Source organism: Equus quagga, chromosome 3 (assembly GCF_021613505.1).
Source record: "Equus quagga isolate Etosha38 chromosome 3, UCLA_HA_Equagga_1.0, whole genome shotgun sequence".
Taxonomy (NCBI): domain Eukaryota; kingdom Metazoa; phylum Chordata; class Mammalia; order Perissodactyla; family Equidae; genus Equus; species Equus quagga.
Window position 1 is genome coordinate 49365387 of NC_060269.1, and position 20901 is coordinate 49386287.

A 20901-nucleotide genomic window follows, 5' to 3' on the forward strand; every position below is an offset into this window, starting at 1 on the left:
AAAAAATCAGTATTTAAAATGAACATGCCTACTTGATTAAACTACAAAGGAACCAGCAGTGCCACAAGAAATGAAAATCCATTATCTAAAGTGATTGGGATGGAGAATGAACAGGAATATGGTGGTGTATCACTTTCAGGCAGAAAACCAAAGTATAACCGAGTTATTCTTGCTACTGGTCAACTGAAATTGCTGGATTTAAAAAATCCAATTCTATAAAAGTCTGAGAATGTCTGCAGATGGCAAACTAATATAGAAACTACTCAGAAATTTAAGAGAAATACTCATCAAGAAATATTTGCTTAAAAGCATGTAGTGGTTGTATCTACCATCTATCACAAACACATTTCAAAGTGAGAATTATGCATGACATTCAGCATATCAACTTAAAGTCACCAATCAATTGACTGTAGTCCAAAAGTTTCAGAACTAAAATATAATAAATAAATAAATATCAATGGCATTATTTTTGGAGTAAATTTTAAAAGAAAAAAACAAATTAGGTTGAAATTTTAATATTAAAACACAATGATACTTTTCAGTCCATTGTATATCATCCTTGTAATAATCTGAAATTTCTTTTTTTTTTGAGTTCTAAACCAAGCATACAGTCATTATCTCAGATAATCAGAAAAATTTTTAATAGATTTTAATAATAGGTGCATTTGTTTAAAGCTTATTATTATTAAACACTATGCTATTTTCTTTAAATGCATTATTGTATTTAATCCTTACAATAACCCCATGTTATAGGTTTCATTAAGATCACTGTCATGGGGGCCGGCTCCGTGGCCCAGTGGTTAAGTTTGTGCACTCCACTGTGGTGGCCAAGGGTTTCGCTGGTTCAGATCCTGGGCTTGGACATGGTACCCCTCATCAGGCCACGTTGAGGCAGCGTCCCACATGCCACAACCAGAAAGACCCACAACTAAAAATATACAACTATGTACTTGGGGGTTTTGGGGAGAAAAAGCAGAAAAAAAAAGAAGATTGGCAACAGTTGTTAGCTCAGGTGCCAATCTTTAAAAAAAAAAAAGATCACTGTCATGATGAGGAAACTAACAATTACCGAAGTCAAGTGAACACCTTGTCAAAAGCTAAACAGCAGATGTGGGCTCGGGTCTGTCTCACTTCAGATCCCATATATAAGTCAAAATAGCATAAAATTCTTTGGAAATAAATGCAGGCCCATGAGGTAAAAGTTCCTCGAATTTAGGAATTACAGAAATAAAGATATACTGGATCAAAGAAAAGCCCAGTTCTCAAATTTCTGTAACTGGCTTTAGCTCAGTTTTAACAGATATCTCTCTCGGGGAGTGTAATCTGCATATGTGAAATCTTTAAAAAATGATTTTTTCAACTTCATTGGAAGAAAAAAGCTCAACTTCCACTTGAAATAATATTTTTAGAAATCTCAATTAAGTCTGATATAAAAATGAAATAAAATTATTGGCGATCATCTCGGAGAATATTTGTATAGCCTTAGATTTGGCAATAGATGTGGAGAAAGGCAGATCTTCTTTAAAAAGACAGCACACCAGAACCCATAGAGGAAGAAATAAACATATTTGATTGCATTATTAAATTCAACAATATTTACCATTTCTATGTGCCCAGTGCTACTAATGCTTTTACCATCATTTTCACTGTAATTTTTTACTGATTCTATTGTTTGTCTTTTAAATTTGTTTTAATATTTAATATTTCCAATATACAAAGGGCTCAATTAATATTAAGAAGGCAAATAATTGAAGAAAATAAGAATCAAAGGATACAAACAGACAATTCATAGAAGATAAAATTCAAACATCGACAAGCATATAAAACTAACTTCAACCTCCCTAATGGTAAGGGAAACACAAAATAAAGACATAATGAGATGCTATTTTTAACTCATCGGATTGGCAAAAATTAAAAGAGTGAAAGCATCCCCTGCTGAAAATGATTCAGAAAAACAAGAGGGAGACTTGCTGAAATGATTGTTGGAAAGTAATGTCAATAACTGTTAACATAAAAAGACACATAGCCCTTGGATCACCAATGCCATTTTTTAGAATCTTACCTACAGAAAGTTTTTAAAAAACCCTTTAGATAAAAATATGTATACAAAGCTGCTTACTGTAGCATGGAAGCATCTGAATGTCTACCAATTGGGGAGTGCTGAATAAATTATTACACCCATGCCTTGAAGCTAGAAAAAGTATAAGTTATATCTATATCCACTGATATGAAGAGATGTTTATAGTATACTGTAAGTGAAAAAAGAAAGTTTGAATGTAATAGGTAGATAATGGTTTCATTTTAGTTAAAACAAAAAAATTTACAGGTGTTAGATATCCTAATAAGATTAGGCCTATTCTCAGAAAAGGCCGTTTGTCTGAGTATGGAGAAGGCGGACGAGATAAGAGATGAGTTGGAAAGTGCAAAATCAATAATGTTTTAGTAATAAAACTCTGTATTACTTTTTCCATTAAAATAAGTATGCATTGTCTTTTTTAATTTTAAAATCTCAAATAGAAAGACAAAAACATCGAAGCTGTTGTGTTGATATAAGGCCAATTTTAACATTGAAAAATTCAAGATGATATGAAGCCAGTATGATGAGTAAAATATTGTGACTACAGAATGAGTCACACAAGTGGCAGTGGCTCCAGGGGCCTTACAATTCGGCACTGTGGGTGGGCCTGTGGCAACTGCAAAGCACTCAGATTTGAAAATTTGGGAACACTTTGTCAGCTCACCTCCAGCTGAATTCAGTATGAGGTCTTATCTCAGTATGAGAAGAGAGTTTCAGTATCCTTGGGGAGAGACAGAAGGCATTGGAAGAAGAGAAAATTGATGAAGCAAAATTGCCAAGGGTTAAGGCAGGAGATGATGCGATTAGACACTTCCTGAGAAGAGAGCCTTAGAAAGGGGGTGGGACAGATCTTCTTCAGGAACGCAAGTTAAGAAGATGAGGGCTGGGGCCAGCCCGGTGGCCGAGTGGTTAAGTTCAAGCGCTCCGCTTCGGCAGCCAAGGGTTTCATTGGTCCAGATCCCAGCCAGCGGACATGGCACCGCTCATCAGGTCACGCTGAGGTGGTGTCCCACATAGCACAACCAGAGGCACTCACATCTAGAATATACAACTACGTACTGAGGGGCTTTAGGGAAAAGAAGAAAAAAAAGAAGAAGAAGATTGGCAACAGATGTTAGCTCAGTTGTCAATCTTTAAAAAAAAACATGAGGGCTATTCAACCTTTATTCTTCAACAATAAGGACTGACATTGACATAGTGCTTGCTTTTTGCCAGATATCATTCTGAGAGCCTTGTAACTCACTTAATCCTCCAACAAGCATGTGAAGTTGATCCTGTTATTATCTTCATTTTACAGATGAAGTAACCAAGGGACAGAGATCTTAATAGCTTATGGTCTTACAGAAAGACTGTGGTGGAGTAAAATTTGAACCCAGACTGTCTGCCTAAGACCTCTCAGCAAGAGGCTTCCTATACTTCCTAGAATATGTCAATTTACTTGACATCTTCAAGTCTAAAAGGTTTTCTCTTTGTATGAATTATACTCTTCTGCTTATCCAGTACAGATTTTCCTCAGCTTACATCGGGGTTACATCCCAGTAAACCATCATTAAGTTGAAAATATCATAAGCCAAAAATGTATTTAATACACTTAACATACGAAACATCATAGCTTAGCCCTAGCCTACCTTAAACGTGCTCAGAACACTTACATTAGCCTATAGTTGGGCAAAATCACCTAACACAAAGCCTATTTTATAATAAAACCTATTTTATAATTTTTAACACAAAGCCTATTACATGAATACCTCATGTAATTTATTGAATACTGTACTGAAAGTGAGAAACAGAATGGTTGTATGGATACAGAACGGTTGTAAGTGTATCAGTTGTTTACTCTCATGATCTCATGGCTGACTGGGAGCTGTGGCTCACTGCCACTGCCCAGTATCATGAGTGTATCAAGAAAAGATAGACGCAAAATTTGAAGTATGGTTTCTACTGAATGCATATTGCTTTTGCACTATCATACAGTTGAAAACTTCTAAGTTGAAACATTGTAAGTTAGGGATGGTCTGGATTTATGTGGTTTACTTAACTGGACTGTCTATTCTGTTCCACTGATGTATGTATCTCTTTTTAGGCCGATACCATTTTACTATTTTAATTACTATTTTAATTACTATAGCCTTGTAATATACTTTGAAATCAGGGAGTGTAATGCCTCCAGCTTTGTTGTTCTTTCTCAAGATTGCTTTTGCTATTGAGGGTTTTTTGTGCTTCCATATAAATTTTAGGATTTCCGTGAAATCCTAATCCTTCTATTTCTGTGAAAAATATCATTGGAATTTTGATAGGAATTGCATTGAATCTGTAGATTGCTTTGGGTAGTATGGACATTTTAACAATACTAATTCTTCCAATCCATGAGCACAGAATACTTTTCCATTTATTTGTGTCTTCTTCAATTTCTTTCATTAATGTCTTATAGTTTTCAATATACAGGTCTTTCACCTCCTTGGTTAAATTTGTTGTTTTTTGATGCAATTGTAAATAGGATTTCTTCTCTATTTCTCTTTCTGATAGTTTGCTAATGTAAAGAAATGCAATAGATTTTTATGTGCTGATTTTGTATTCTGCAACTTTACTGAATTTGCGTATTAGTTCTAATAGTTCTTTGATGGAGTCTTTAGGGTTTTCTCTACACAATATCATGCCTTCTGCAAATAGTAACAGTTTTACTTCTTCCTTTCTAATTTAGATCTCTTTTCTTTCTTTTTCTTGCCTAATTTCTCTGGCTAGGACTTCCAATACTATGTTGAATAAAAGTGGTGAGAGCAGACATCATTGTCTTATTCCTGATCTTAGAGAAAAAGCATGTAGCTTTTCACTGTTGAGTATGATGTTAGCTGTGGGCTTGTCATATATGGCCTTTGTTATGTTGAGGTACTTTCCCTCCATACCTACTTTGTTGGGAGTTTTTATCATAAATGGATGTTGAATTTTGTCAAATGCCTTTTCTCTATTAAGATGATCATATGATTTTTATCCTTAATTTTGTTAATGTGGTGCATCATGTTGACTGATTTGCAGATGTTGAGCCACCCTTGCATCCCTGGAATAAATCCCACTTGATCATGATGCATGATCCTTTTAATGTATTGTTGAATTTGGTTTGCTAACATGTTGTTGAGGATGTTTTACACTATGTTTATCTGAGATATTGGTCTGTAATTTTCTTTTTTTGTGGCATGCTTGTCTAGTAATGCTGGCCTCATACAATGTGTTTGGAAGAGTTTCCCCCTTTTCCATTTTTTTGGAAGAGTTTGAGGATTGGTATTAATTCTTTTTGAAGGTTTCATAGAATTCACCAGTGAAGCTGCATGGTCCTGGACTTTTCTTTGTTGGGAGATTTTTGATTATTGATACAATCTCCTTGCTAGTAATTGGTCTGCTCAGATTTTCTATTTTATCATGATTCACACTTGGTAGTTACATGTTTCTAGAAATTTACCCATTTCTTCTAGGTTGTCCAATTTGTTAGCATACAATTTTCCTAGTAATGTCTTATGATCCTTTGTATTCCTGTGGTATCAGTCATAACATCTTCTCTTTCATTTCTGATTTTATTTATTTGAGTGGTTTTTTTTTTGGTGAGTCTAGTTAAAGGTTTATCAATTTTGTCTTTTCAAAGAACCAGCTCTTAGTTTCACTGATCTTTTCTGTTATCTTTGTAGTCTCTATTTCATTTCTTTCTGCTCTAATCTTTGTTATTTCCTTCCTTCTACTAACTTTGAGCTTTGGATTTTCTTCTTTTTCTAGTCCCTTGAGGTAAAAAGTTAGGTTATTTTAGACTTTTCTTGTTTCTTGATGTAGGTATTTATCACCATGAACTTGCCCCTTAGAACTATTTTACTGAATTCCATAAATTTTGGTATGTTACATTTCTATTTTGATTTGTCTCAAGGTATTTTTTTAATTTCTCTTTTGATTTCTTCTTTGACCCATTTGTTATTCAGTAGCATGTTATTTAATCTCCACATATTTGTAAATTTTCCAATTTTCTTTGTGTAATTAATTTCCAGTCATACCATAGTCGGAAAAGATACTTGATATAATTTCAAATTTTATATCATCTTTAAAACTTTATTGTATTCTTTCTCCATTGATTTCTAAGCCTAATACAGACCTCTGTCTCCACCAATCTTAAAAACTTATTTCCATAAACCTGTTACCTTTTCAAGCACTGCCCTATTAGTAGTGAAAATTCTCAAAAGGCTTGTCTTATATCCCTGGCTTAATTTCCTCACTACTTACCCACCCTTACCTGTAGTAATCCAGCTTTCATCTTCCTTTTGCTGCTGCATCTGCTCTCTTGAAGGTTTCAGAAAAAAAAGTAAGAATAGGTAACCAAGTAAGGTCCCAGAGAACATGAGAAGTAGTGCAAGTAAAGGGATAAGGTACAAGTAAGCCTGGAAATGGGGGAATACTGTCAAAATTATGGGAAATTGCCTGGAGAACAGAATGGAGAGAAAAGCTTTGTCAAACCATGGCCAGGAAAGACTATTGCCAATCAACCTGTAATGAAACGGTATTTGGAAACAGTACTGTAGAAAAGATCAGATATTTGCTGGGCCCAGCAAAGGAAAGACTGAAGAGTCAATGTCTTGACTGGAAATTAATGAACTACTTTCATAAACAACCAAAAGAAGCCTTTATCACAGTAACTGAAGGTATGGTATCTTATATAATAAAGTATACACATGCTAGAGGACATCCTTTTACTGAATAATTTCAGATATTTCAGTTGTGGTGAGTGTGGAGGAAAGTAGAAAAGAGAGAAGAGGATAAGCACCACATGCAGTATGTAAACTGTGGATGAGAGATAGTATTCTAAAGATTGCATGTGTTTAAGAAGGCTCTATTATTTGCTGTCCTGAGGCTAGGAATCCAAGTCCAAAAAACTCTCTTTTCCAGGGGCTGGCCCCATGGCCGAGTGGCTAAGTTCGCGCGCTCTGCTGCAGGCAGCCCAGTGTTTCGTCAGTTCGAATCCTGGGTGCGGACATGGCACTGCTCGTCAGGCCACGCTGAGGTGGCATTCCACATGCCACAACTAGAAGGACCCACAACTAAGAATATGCAACTATGTACTGGGGGCCTTTGGGGAGAAAAAGGAAAAAAATAAAATCTTTAAAAAAAAAAAACTCTCTTTTCCAGTTCTTACCATAGTATCTAAAAACTGGGAAGAATTCTTCTTTTCTCACAGGCTCCAAATTTATTAAGGTTCCTTAACTTCTTTACCACCTATATCAAGCCAGTTTTCCCAGAAGGACTTTGTAGACATTGGCCTCAGAACTGCATTAGTATTTGTTCTTTGAAATGGCTTATCACATCTGATTTGATGACCACCATTCTCACATAAGACACTCAAAATAAAGCTTTGGTTGCATAATATAACCAATTATGACTTGGTAAGAAAGAGGTTCAAAGATAACAAAGATACAAAAAGAGATTTAGTAAGAGTTTTCCAATTCTGGGGAGAAGTGGGCCATGAGAATCACACATTATTTTGAAATGTTTCACTTTAGTCTACAAAAGTAGAATTTATGAAATAACTGTTGGTTAGAGAGCCTAAGAAATAGCTTCCCTATATATCTATAAAAATAGAGCATAAAAACAAAATCAACAATATTCCAAACAAATAACCACAATAAATTTTCCCTCATCAGTTCATTCAGTCATTAATTGTTGTCTTGCTGGATGTTGGGGTAGCAGTCACAGTAGGCCATCTATTCTCAATTAAAACTGAGTTCTGGGCATCCTGATTCAGTCCACAGATATGGTCTAAAAGTTGTCTAAATGATGTCTGCTCAGAAACCTGTCCTCAGAATCTATTCTCTGAATTGTCAATATTAGTCCAAGGTTTTAAGTTACCTAGAGATCCTGAAAATTATCTTTAAGCTGACATACCACAAAATATGATTAGTTTCCAAACAAAGCTTATCAGAACAATGATTCAATTAAGGTGAGTAAGCTTTAATTTTTTATAATTATAAACACTATGTAACAGTAAAGTTGGCCTATCTGATCAGTAAGCCTATTTAAGTTTAGAAAAAGCAAACTTCAATAGAATAAAATATAAGCTTGTTTTATACTTAACATTGATAAATCAGAAGACATAGCTATTTTTATTAAAGTAAAATTAATAAAGTGATCTTATTTCCTACAGAGTTATCTTAATTATGTCAGTTTGGAATCTTAAAATATTTCTGAATTGGTTTTTGTAAGAAAATAAGTTTTAGATTTATTCCAACCTCGGGCTGGAATAGGATGACTTTCGCGGGCTGGATTCATCCCTCAGGCCAGCAGTTTGTCTTGTCTATCTGGTACAAATGGGCCCCCAATAAACAAACCAGTGGTCTTGAAATCTTTTCCTCACATATTCCCAGAAAATTAAAGGTTGCATCTAAATTTTTATCATTATTTTAAGGATGCAATTTCTGTCATATTATTAATATTACCTTTTTAAATAAATTGTTGTACTACCTTTTTAACATATCCAATGGAATTAAAATGACACAGCATATCACTCTCAGATGACCACTTGCTAGCCTTTGCTAGCACAACCATAAGCAAGACAGCTGTAGTGGTCACAGCTGTCCCTGGAATGTCATCAGGCTCTCTTGATAATCTAGAAGACCTTTTTCTAGGCAAAACAATGAATAAAAGAGCAGAATTAAACCAGTGATCATGTTGTTTATCAAAGTCAAAACTGAATCTTCACAAGCTCTAGTGGTCAAGGTTTAGTATCAGTCAGAACGATTTCCATAGACACAAGACCTCCAGGCTGGAGAATATTCAATATAACAAAATGGGACTTGATTCCACCTTACTTGAAGAATTGTAGACACAAGAAAGCTCACCTCTTATTTCTTCTTTCTGGAGCTGATGGCCACTGGTCAATGCCTCATGGAATAGAACCTTTCCAGGAAAGATTCTTAAGGGCTTCCCCATCCTCCTAAAAAAATATTTTTCGTGGTCTCTGAGATTCCATTAGTCATAAAACAAACCCTGATCTACTTCATTATTAAAGATGTGTTTATGCATCTTTGGTTGGAAACAGACCATTTTTCACTCCACATTCATGCTACAAGCCATAGGAGTTGAAGCCTTGCCCAGTACGCACATTCAAATTACAACAAGCAATTTTGTGTCAGTATTTTATCTACTTTACCATGTGTGTGGTATCAATGTTATCTCTAAGGTTTGAAGAATCTGAGGATGGGGATTTATTATTCAATACTACCCCAGTCATGGATATATGTAATATTTGGTTGATGTTACTAGATGAGAATGACTGTTTTGGAAGATCTACCATTATAGGTCTTGTGCTAGCAAATACAATTAAATGGATATTTTGTGTGTGTGAGATAAGGTAGATTTTTTTGCCTATTTGCTTTTTCTAAATTTCTACAATGATCCTAACGCAACTGTTTTTATTTTGAAAAAATCATTTTTAAACCTTATGAAACAAACAACAATTACTATGCCCCATTTTCAAAAGAGGAAACCAGAACCAGCTCAGAGAAAAGAATGAGTGGGCCCCAGTTTCTCCAATTCACAGGTTAGTATTTTTTGGTCTCTATCACACTTTCTAGAACAATAATTCCTGACACAAATTGGTTATGCCTCCAAAGAACGTAATGAGGGTACTTAATGAAGGCAATAAAAATAAGGAACTAACTACCTGACATATCAGACATAGAATAATTTTAAATTTCGTTTTGAAACTTGGATCCATCTTGAATTTACCTGACTGGTACTTTTTTCTTGTATTTCAGCCATATAATTTATACAATCACAGGTAAAAATAAGGATTCTGCTTAAGAGATGGTTTTTCAGTCCGCACATTTTTCCCTGGTGATTTATCTCAAGCTCAGACCTTTTTCCAGGAATGCTGTTGGATGAGATGCTTCTTTCTGCTTCTGGTTTAGATAGAAGTTTCTTCCTTACCAGGGACAGACCAAATCACACATAGACGGTACAAACTAAACAAAGCTGCTGGTTTTTAAATGCTTTATTACATTGACTTGAGTATCCTTAGTGGATGAATATAATCATGTTAGCACTCTGGTTTGGTAACTGAGAGAAGGAAACATTTCTGAAACCTCACAAAACAGTGTAGTGTGCAGACTATAACTAGTCATGCTTTCATCTCTTTATAGAACAGTCACCACAAGTGGTATGGTCCACCATAAGAGCTTTCACTGCCGCTCTATAGCTTCTAAACAGTAACTGAGAGAGGTAGGCAGACTTTAGAGGAAATTCCAACGCAATCGCACTCAAACATTACCCCAGAAGCCACAGGTAGGATGGCATTATATGAAAGCTGGAACTTGCTTCAAAACCTGGACTATTGAAGTCTACAATTAGATACACATTTTCTTTATGTACAAACAAATTATACACACTTAAGAAACTGATACATCTACATTGACTTCCAACTCGTCAGTTATTTGTAGTCTTATCAGAAAACCTTGTATTAGGTGGTTGTTTTGTTTGTTATTATGGTGTGCGTGTGTGTGTCTGAAGAGATTGTCCCTGAGCTAACATCTGTGCCAATCTTCCTCTATTTTACACGTGGGACACTGCCACAGCATGGCTTGATGAGCAGTGTGTAGATCCGTGCTTGAGACCCAAACCTGTGAACTGAAGCAGAGCGCACAAACTTAACCACTACACCACCGGGTCGGTGCTTGTTTGTTATTCTGTTACTTAAAATGTTATAACCTACTTTAATGATTCAAAAATGAGAATGATATTTGTACACATATATAGTCATGGTTTATTAGAAACGTGGTTAACTTGAATTTCTGAATTAGGAATGAAGAAAGGTGTTAAATGGGTTAAAAAAAAACAAAGCACAACAGTACAGCTATAAACGATAGTTTTGTAATAACAAGTATAAATGTAATATAAAGACACCAGAGTTTTAAAACCAAAGCCAACAGACTGACTTTTTAAAGAAATCAGTTATTTTAGTTCATTAAAGTGTATTTCACAGCAGCTATGATGTGTCTGGCACTGATTCCAAACATATCCAGCAATTCACTAGGTTTCCCACTTTGGGGCACTCCTGACACTGCCAGCTGATGAACAAGGATGTCAGGCTCCCCAGAGACAGCTGCACACACAGCTTCTCCAAGGCCACCTTCTCGGTAGTGATCCTCTACTGTGATAACCCGACCACCTGTAGCTTTTGCACTGGAGATGATGGTGGCAGCATCCAGGGGTTTAATGGTAAACGGGTCAATGACACGGATAGAAATGCCTTGTTGAGAAAGATCATCAGCAGCTGCTAAGGCTTCATGGACAGTAACTCCTGCTCCAATAACTGTAACTTTGTCATTGACACTGTGGCGGATGACCCTGGCCTGTCCAATCACAAAATTTTCTTGTGGGGTATAAATAACCGCAGTTTCTTGTCGGCTGGTCCGAATGAAGCACATTCCTTTGGTACTGGCAGCCAGATAAACAGCATGCTCTGTCGAGATGGCATCACTTGGATAGAAAACGGTGCAATTGGGAATGCTTCGGAACATGGCGAGATCCTCCAGAGCCATCTGGGAAGATCCTTCTTCACCCATAGATACCCCGCAGTGGGAACCAATAAGATTGATATTGGTTTGAGATATGGCTCCCATCTGGATCTGATCAAATGCTCGGGTCAAACAGGCAGCAAGGGTACTAATAAAAGCAACAGTTCGATCACGTGTGGCGCAGCCCAGTGCCACACTTACCATGTTTTGCTCAGCCATAACACACTCAATGAAACGCTCAGGGTATTCTTTCTTGAATATCTCAGAAAAGGTGGAGTTCTTTGCGTCACCATCCAGCACAATAAGTCTGTCATTTGCACGTCCCAGTTTAACCAGAGCCAAACCATATGCTTTCTGAGTAGCTATCTTGTCACCAACTTCATAATCAGGCAGACAGGTCATTTTTATATTCCTGATGCTGACTTGCGGTGAGTCTTCAAGAGGGAGTTTCACTGTGAAATTTCTATTGGTCTGTATGTGACTCTCAATTAATTTGATGATTGCATCTGCTCTTTCTTTTGGCATTGGCTTTCCATGCCAATTTTCTGCATCCTCAATGTCTGGAATACCCCGGCCCTTGAAGGTCTTGGCTACTATGGCAGTGGGCTTGTTCTTCACTTGAGTTGCTTGCCAGAACGCATGGCACAACCCCTCCACATCATGGCCATCCACTAAGTAAGTATTCCACCCAAAGGCTTCACAGCGATTCTGATAGACGTCTGTGCAGTGCTCAAGGGGGGTGACACCACTTTGTCCCAAACGGTTCACGTCAAAGACTGCCACGAGATTGTCCAAATTGTAGTGGGAAGCGAAGTCCAGAGCCTCCCAGACTGAACCTTCCGAGGATTCGCCATCTCCCATAAGGCAGAACACTCGGTAGCTGGCCTTGTCAAAGTACTTGCCAGTATAAGCCATTCCGCAGGCGGCACCCAATCCTTGCCCAAGCGATCCGGTTGCCACATCAACGAACGACAGTCTTGGGGTGGGATGTCCCTCTAAGTCACAGTTAATTTTCCTCAAGTTCAGCAAGTCGGATTCACTGATGATGCCCAGCTCTGCCCAAGCTGCATAGAGGATGGGAGCAGCATGGCCCTTGGAGAGGATGAATCGGTCATTGTCAGGGTGTTCTGGCTCTGTCTGTTTATACCGCATCGTGTGGAAGAACAGCACGGACATGATCTCAGCTGTGCTGCAGCACGAAGTGGGGTGGCCGGAGCGGGAGGCACACGTGGCCCTGATGGAATGGATCCGCAGGCGGTTGGCCATGTCCCGCAGCACCTGCAACGTATTCGCACGGGGCTTGGCGTTGTCTGCCATGGCGGCTGTCCTGGTGGTTTCTGCGGAGCAATACCGCCTGCGCTTGCGCAGCCGGCGGCGGTTCCGTCACGTGACCACTGCGCCGTTGCTTGGCCCCCTGGTGGAAATCAGCTCAGCAACTGACAGTGGCAAGCGCGTGCGCCAGTGGTTATCGCGAGAGTCGGGGAGGAAAAGATACGCCCTGCCGGCTTCCTCCGCGTGCGGCTGTGTCCTTCCTCGCCCAAGTGAATGGATTTTTAATATTTAGTTTGTCACTTGCATGTTCAACATTATTAAAAATAATTAAATTTCTTTATACTTCTCTTCATGTTGTAAATTCAAAAGGGTGCATTCTTATATCCATGTATTATAGGAAGCTATTTGTGACGTCGTGCTTTTTTTTATGCATTAATGCTGTATCTAAGACATCTTTTACTCTTCACAGCATTTCTATTGATAGAAGTGATCCAAAGTTACTTTCAATCTAACCAACATGGCAGCGCTACGGCAGCCGAGCCTTCCTCGGAGCAACTGAAAATTCTTACTGTGCTGTAGAGATAGAAATGCAAAGACTAATTTGACCAAAACTTGCAGTAAGAAATCTGAAACCACTCCATGGCAGAATATCTAGAACTGCAATTTTCCCAGTATACAGTAAAATACTATTACTGTTACTACAAATAATAATTTTTAAAACATAATTAACTTACTTTAGTTGTAAAACTAAATTTGTACCACTGAGCTCTTCTTGTGGGCAAGAATTACAGCTTGTCATCGAGAAAACAAAAATAGAATGACAGTATGTCATCTCCCATGGTGTGATGTTACAAATCTTGATTCTTGAGCAGTAATTCTTAATGTTGACTTTACATTGAAATCATGATTCTGTAAAAACAAAAACAATGCGTGAGTTCCACTCTAGGCAAACTGAATTTGAATCTCTGAAAGTAGTGTCTAGGAAGCCATATTTTTTAAATGAATCTGTTGATTCTAATGTGTAGTCAAAGTTAAGAAGAGAGAATCTGCAGATAGACGAGTGGTACTTTAGAATAATCTGGGGAGTTAAAAAAAAAAAAAACAACTCATGTCCAGGCTGCACTCCTAACCAGTTAAATCAGAATTTCTGGGTGACGGATCTGGGTAACGGAATTTCTGGGTAATTTAAAAAACTCCCCAATTTCAATGTTTACAACTCACGGGGTCTCGCTACTCTTACTGTCTTTATGTCTCTTACATTGCATCTCAGAAAAATATTTTAAATATTATTTGCCATTTAAACTAAATTCCATCGTTTTAATTTTTTAAGGATACATATTAAACCATAATGGTATGACACTAACAAGATTTTAAGACTTGTTGAAGGAATGTTGGAGTTGGAAAAGTTTTTAAGAAGCCATCTTGTATTCATTATTCCCCTTGCCCTTTGCCAATTAATGTTTGCTTATCCTTTTAGACAAATAAAGGAAGGGAAAATAAAAACGGTCTAGACTAGGGCAGAGAGTAAAGATGGGAATTAGAGAAAAGAAATATTCACAGCATCCTAGTAGTACACTTACTAGGGACTGACAGGAAAGCAGTTAATATAACACACAGGTAGCTCATTATGATTTTGGCTGAGGAGAGCTCTAATAAATCCAAACAATTGGTAAAGATGATCATTTAAAATGATCTATGAGGCAGTGTTCACATGAAAAAAAGATGGGACAAGTAAGAAGTACTTAACATTTCTTTTCAAGTCCCCAAATTCTTCCATTCATTTAAAGTATTGCACAACTATTTCCAAAAGTATTAAATAGAAAGTTTTTAACATTAGCAAAGGTCAGTTTTGTTAAGAAAAGAATGTAGTCTTAGAGATTTAATACTCTATATAGTGATTATGAATTTCTCTTTGTCATTCTCTGACATGGTGTGGATTTTTTAATATTATGAAAAAATAATATTTTGTAAATTATCTGTAAAATATTTTAAAGTGTTCTGAGTTTTTTAAAGGGAAGTCTGAAGTTATGTGTAAATGCTTAATAATATTTCCTTAAAATGTTAGTATTTCAAAATAGATTTTAAAATATTCAATTGAAAATAACCATATAAGTATAAAGTATGCATAATTTGATAACACAAAATTACCCAGTGTGGCTTTAAACACAACTCAGTCAAATAAATCAAAGATGTGATATCACATTCTAGTTTCCCCATTTAGAAGAGGCTATTACTGACAAAAGGCCAGCCAAAAATTTTTAGGCCAACCTGCCAAAAATTTAATTGTCTTGGAGAAAAGTCCATTGCTCATTTGAGATCGTTTTGGAAGACAGTCAAAAGTTTTTTGTGAATAGGAAGAAATTATTTATTAATTTTGTTTATCCACATGAAGTAGGGAATGACAAACTCAAGCGCCTGCTACTTGACTAGGGAGGTACCACAGGTACCTGACAGTCAGATGTAACATAGGAGGGTTGGAGGGGCCAATGACAAACTGGAGAACACAAGTTCACTTAAAAGCATTCAGAATTTAAAAATGTGTAGTACCAACCCTGGCATTCAACTTGGTCCAGCATTTATTTTTATAATAAACTGAAGGAAAAAAAATTGAAAAATTTGTGAACATTTTACGCAACAAAAACAAAAACAAAAAGCATATCTTCAGGCTGCCAGTTTTAACCCCTGACTTAACACCTGTTAAAAGTAAATAAATAAAAGTTTTCTTTTACCTTTGTTTGAATTTTTCACTATAACTTTTTTCTCATAGTATGGAAAAGTATTTATTGTAGTGTGCACTTCAAGTGAAAAAAAAAGAAAACCCTAGCAGCATCACTAAAACAAATAGCTACAGAGGGAAAAACATAAATCGCAGGAATTGTTAAGTGCAATTTCTACTGGGCTGCAGTACAGCAAACAGAACACTCATATTGGTTACTCAGGAGATTTACACTAATTGGAGAAAATATATAATTTGCTATGTAAGGGTGAGTTATATTGGGAGGTTGGAACTTGTCTTATCTGAACTGTGTTGAATTTTGCTAAAACGGAATTATATAAAAGAAAGACACAAATGCTAAATTGGTCTTTTTTCTTCTATTGTTTGAATTTGGTTAGTTCAGTAGGCTGAGTATGGAGCAAGTGAAGGTAAGATTCTTATCTAAGACAGTAAGTTTCTTGGGGAAAAAAATGCGCTCTACCTTCCTGCATTATTGCTTTGAAAATTACAGCAGGTGAAATGTGCTCTACCTTCCTGAATTACTGCTTTGAAAATTACAGCAGATGCTATTATTGCCTATCATATTTTCCCCATAGTTTATAGAGTCCTTATTTCTGGAAGGAGAGGGGTGAGCACTAACATATTTCGGAAACTCAGCCCACCTGCTAAGGTGCTCCTCAGATGAATAAGTTCTGGGGATCTGATCTGCAGCATTAGATAACAACAGTTATATAGTTAATAATACAATATTCCATATTTGAAAGTATCCAAGACAGTAGTTTTTAAAAGTTCTCACTACACATACACAAAATTGTAACTATTTGAGGTGATGGAAATACTAACTAACCTTATTGTGGAAAGCATTTCACAACATATATATGTATCAAATCATTATGTTGTATACCTTAAACTTACACAATGTTATATGTCAATTACATGTCAATAAAGTTGGGGAAAAAAATAAAGTGCCTCTCTGCTAAGCCCATTATCTCTGTCTCTTTTAGTCTGTTTCTATTGACTGATTTTTATTCTGGTAATGAGTTACACTGTTGTGTTTTTTGATATAGCTAGTAATTTTTTTATTATTAAATGCTGGACTTTATTTTGAGGTGCTGGATTGTATTTTTGTTAAATTCTTTTAAAGAGTGTTAGATTTTGTTTTAACAGGCAGCTTTGTGCTTTTATGAATTTTCACTTAGTTGAGGCAGATATAATGTATGCTTTACTCTGGGGGTAGCTTAGCTCCAATACCAAACATCCCCTCTCTGTGATCTCCCCTAAATGCCCTGAGTGTTCAACAAAGACCCTCCAGACTCTGGCTAGCCAAGACTCAACTGTGTCTCAGCCCTATGTGAGCTCTGAAACTGTTTGATGTACTGCTGCCAAGTTGTCATTGCCTGGTCTTGTAGAGGTTTACATTATGCAAGGGCACCACTTTGAAGACTTCTGGAAGTCTTTCTCCAGGCAATTCCCTCCTTGTAAGCATTATCCCTCCAAAATTCTAGCCAATTCAGTCCTTCTGAGCTCTGGTCTCTGTTCTGTTATCTCAACAAGAGACTGCCCTGCTCTGTGTAAGATACCCTTCCCTGTAGCAGCGTCTGGAAAAGAGCCCCCAGGAAGAAAGCCAGGATCATGATATGATTCATTTCATTTGTTTTTCTTCTTCAGGGGTCATAGTCTTGTGCTGCTTGTTTTCCAATGTACGAAAATGCTGCCTTGTATAGCTTGTCTGGTTTTCTAGTTGTTTATGGCTAAAGGGTAAGTCTCATTCCACTTACTCTAGCACAGCCTCAGAACAGTATTTTAAAATATTTTGAATGTTAAGACCTTATATGGGGCGTACACTCTCCAGATAACTGTAGCCCATACTGCACTGTTCTCTATCGTCTTTCACACATTTACATTACCACTCTGACCCAAGAAGACTCTCTGGAGCTTGGGATTTCTAATGACACTAATTATTGCTAACCTTTTTGGTGTCATTTTAAAAAAATGTCCAGGGCCAGCCCAGTGGTATAGTGATTAAGTTTGTGCGCTCCATTTCCATGGCCTGGGATTTGCAGGTTTGGATCCTGGGCACAGACCTACACCCCACTCATCAAGCCATGCTGTGGCAGCATCCCACATACAAAATAGAGAAAGATTGGCAACAGATGTTAGTTCAGAGCCAATCTTCCTCACTGAAAAACAAAAAGTCCCCCAAAGTACAGTCTAATGAAATCTTTTTTTTTTTTTTGAGGAAGATTAGCCCTGAGCTAACTACTGCCAATCCTCCTCTTTTTGCTGAGGAAGCCTGGCCCTGGGCTAACATCCATGCCCATCTTCCTCTACTTTATACGTGGGATGCCTACCACAGCATGGCATGCCAAGTGGCACCTGGGGTCTGAACCGGGGAATCCCAGGCTGCCAAGAAGCAGAACGTGCAAACTTAACCACTGCGCCACCGGGCTGGCCCCTAATGAAATCTTAATTGTTAAGAACTATTTAAAAAATCCCATTGTTATGGTTAGTTGAATTTTCCAGAGAGATTTAGTACTGCTCTAGTAAACACAAAACCTTTGGCATTTGAATGATTTTAAATTAAACTCTCTAAAATGTACCAAATATCTGCCTTTCTTCTTATAAAGGGTAATGAAGCATTAACCTTTTCTTTGATGACTAATGCTTATCATTATAAACACTGGCTATTACATTCTATTGAAATTCAATCAAATAAATCAAAATAAGTATTGAGAATGATGCCTAAGGCAGGTTATTCCAGTATCTTTGTTCAGAATAAGTGTTCAGTTTTTATTACTGTATTGTAAAAGGCCTTTTCAGGTTATATGGCTATGGTAATAAAATGACCAACGGGGGGGGGGGGGGTGGGGAAGAAGTGGCTCAAGCAAGATTTAAGTTCATTTCGTCTGAACGTAAATGTTCAGAAGATGGTGGAAAGTCCAGGCTTGCCAGGCAGCTCTGCTCAGCAGGACCTGACGGAGCCCCACTATCCTGTCCTTTCACTCTCTCCACAGGAAGGAAAATAAAGATGGAAGGGAGGTGATCAATTTCTTTTTCAGGAAATGACCTACACATTGTAAACTTCACTTCTCGTATTCCATTGGTGAGAACTTGCTTGCCTAGCCACGCCCAACAATAAGGGAGATTGGCAAATATAGCAATGTGGCCATTGCTCTGTTAAATTTTAGGGTGGGGGGACCTAAGACACAGGGAAGAATCAATACCAGTAGACAATTCACCATCTCCACCATGTATTATTTTAATATTTAACTTTGGCTGTGCTGTGTAGACAAATAATCTTGTTACACTGTTTATTTATAGTGTTTTCAAGTTCAAAACAGTTCATCTTCAGAGCAATGCTTTGTATGTTTAACAGCCACAGCAGATTTTTTAAAATAAAATAGTAATAATTTATTCATTTCTTCACTGTATACTTGATAGACAACAAACTTATGTAATGTTCTACAGTTGAATCAAAGATGGTTCTTGCCCTCCAGATACTGAACTGAAATCTAATAGGGAAGACAGGTAGGCAGACACATGATTACAGTAAATGCCCATTGGTGCCAAATGCAATACCAGGGCAGAAGAACAAATGCTTATGCTTAGCTAGTAACTAGGGAAGGAATCATTGAAGAGGTAATATTCAACCTACGCTTTGTAGAATGGGTAGAATTTTGGTTAGTGTAAACAGGAGAGGAAGCCCATGAGCAAAGTTATGAGAGCAGAAAAAGAGAATTTCTAATCTGACGGGAAGGGAAGATTCATGCTGAGAAACAGTGAGGGGGAAAGCAGGAAGCCAGATTTCAAAAAAGGCCTTGAAGCAGAGCCAAGGGTGTTGTTTGTGAGTTTTGCTTTGTTCTCTCGCTTTTGGGTTGAAGGTGAAGTGCAATGGAAAGATCTTCATCTGTGAATGTCTTGATTACAGTAGTGTTTTGGAGAATTGTTTTGATAGTGTTAGGCAAGATAGCTGGAGTTGGAGAAATAAATAAATGTAGAGAATGATGCGGGGTCGGTGAGCCGAGGAGTCGAAAGAAAGATTTCTTAGACTCTCAAGATCTGGCAGTAGTGCTCTTTTATTTAGAGAATAGTGTGGAATAGCATGGGGACAGGACCCATGGGCAGGCAGAGCAGCTGCTGCTGCTGCATGGGGACAGGACCCATGGGCAGTCAGAGCTCCTGCTGCTGCCCCGAGTTGAGGGTTAGGGCTAATTTTATAAGGCATGGGTACGTGACTTATTTTTACTGGAGAAAAGAAAAGATGATGTAAAAAGTCATTAAATGATTTCAGTGCAGATGGGGTCTGGTTATTGTGTGGTCATATAACTTTAGATACGAATCTGGCCATATAGATCGGCATGCAGGTGAGGATGCCCGGGCTTCTCTCCCTGGGGCAGTCCTAATTCATACCATAAAAAAAGTCCACTGGGTCGTATAGTTTGGCATGTAGGCCATGTCACCTTGGGCTTCTCTAACTGGGGCAGCCTTAATCCACATCAGAGAAGGTGAGGCTATTGCAAGAGGGCAGAAGTCAGATAATAAAGGTCTTAACCAGGGAGTTCTTTGTCTTGTTAGCTCCATAAAAAAAATATAGGTATATATAGTGCTGAATATTAAATTTAATGCAAGCAAGTAGAATTATTTGACAAGCTTGAGAACAAGTGGAGAAGGCAGTGGATCTGCTTTGGTGAGTGTTTGATAGGTTTACTGTGACAGAGACCCACAGACTGGGTGGCTTAAACCACAGAAATTTATTGTCTCACAGTTTGGGAGGCTAGAAGTCCAAAATCACTGTGTGAGCAGGGTTGGTTCCTTCTGAGGCTGTGAGGGAAGGATCTATTCCAGGCCTCTCTCCTTGGCTTGTAGATGGCTGCCCTCTCCCTGTGGCTCTCCATATCCTCTTCCCTCTATGCATGTCTCTGTGTCCGAATTTCCCCTTTTAACAAGGACTTCAGTTACGTTGGATTACAGCCCACTTTAATGACCTCCCTTTAACCTGATTACTTCTGGAAAGATTATTTCCAAATAAGGCCACACTCCAAGGTAGGGGTTAGGACTACAACATATCTTTTTGGGGGACACAATTCAACCCATAATGTTTGCCTTGTTGCAGTATAACTCTAATATTCACATAACATTCTCCCTGTGTGCACGTGTGTGTCCAAATGTCTTCTTTTTGTCAGGACCCCAGTCATATTGGATTAGGAACCCAGCCTCCTCCAGTAATGACTTCATCTTAACTAGTTACATCTGCAGTGACCTTATTTCCAAATATGGTCACATTCTGAGGTACGAGG

At 37.6% G+C, this 20901-nt stretch overlaps 1 protein-coding gene across 1 annotated transcript; it reads right to left on the reverse strand.

The window, feature by feature from the left end:
* Positions 1 to 11055: 11055 nt before the first annotated feature.
* TKTL2 (transketolase like 2) lies at positions 11056 to 12933 on the reverse strand. Its single transcript, XM_046657602.1, has one exon. The coding sequence runs from the start codon at positions 12931 to 12933 to the stop codon at positions 11056 to 11058; it is 1878 nt and encodes a 625-aa protein (XP_046513558.1).
* Positions 12934 to 20901: the final 7968 nt, after the last annotated feature.

Bases quoted from the DNA above. Each gene is read 5' to 3' on its own strand.
- TKTL2 (XM_046657602.1), bottom strand. From the start codon at position 12,933: ATGGCAGACAACGCCAAGCCCCGTGCGAATACGTTGCAGGTGCTGCGG.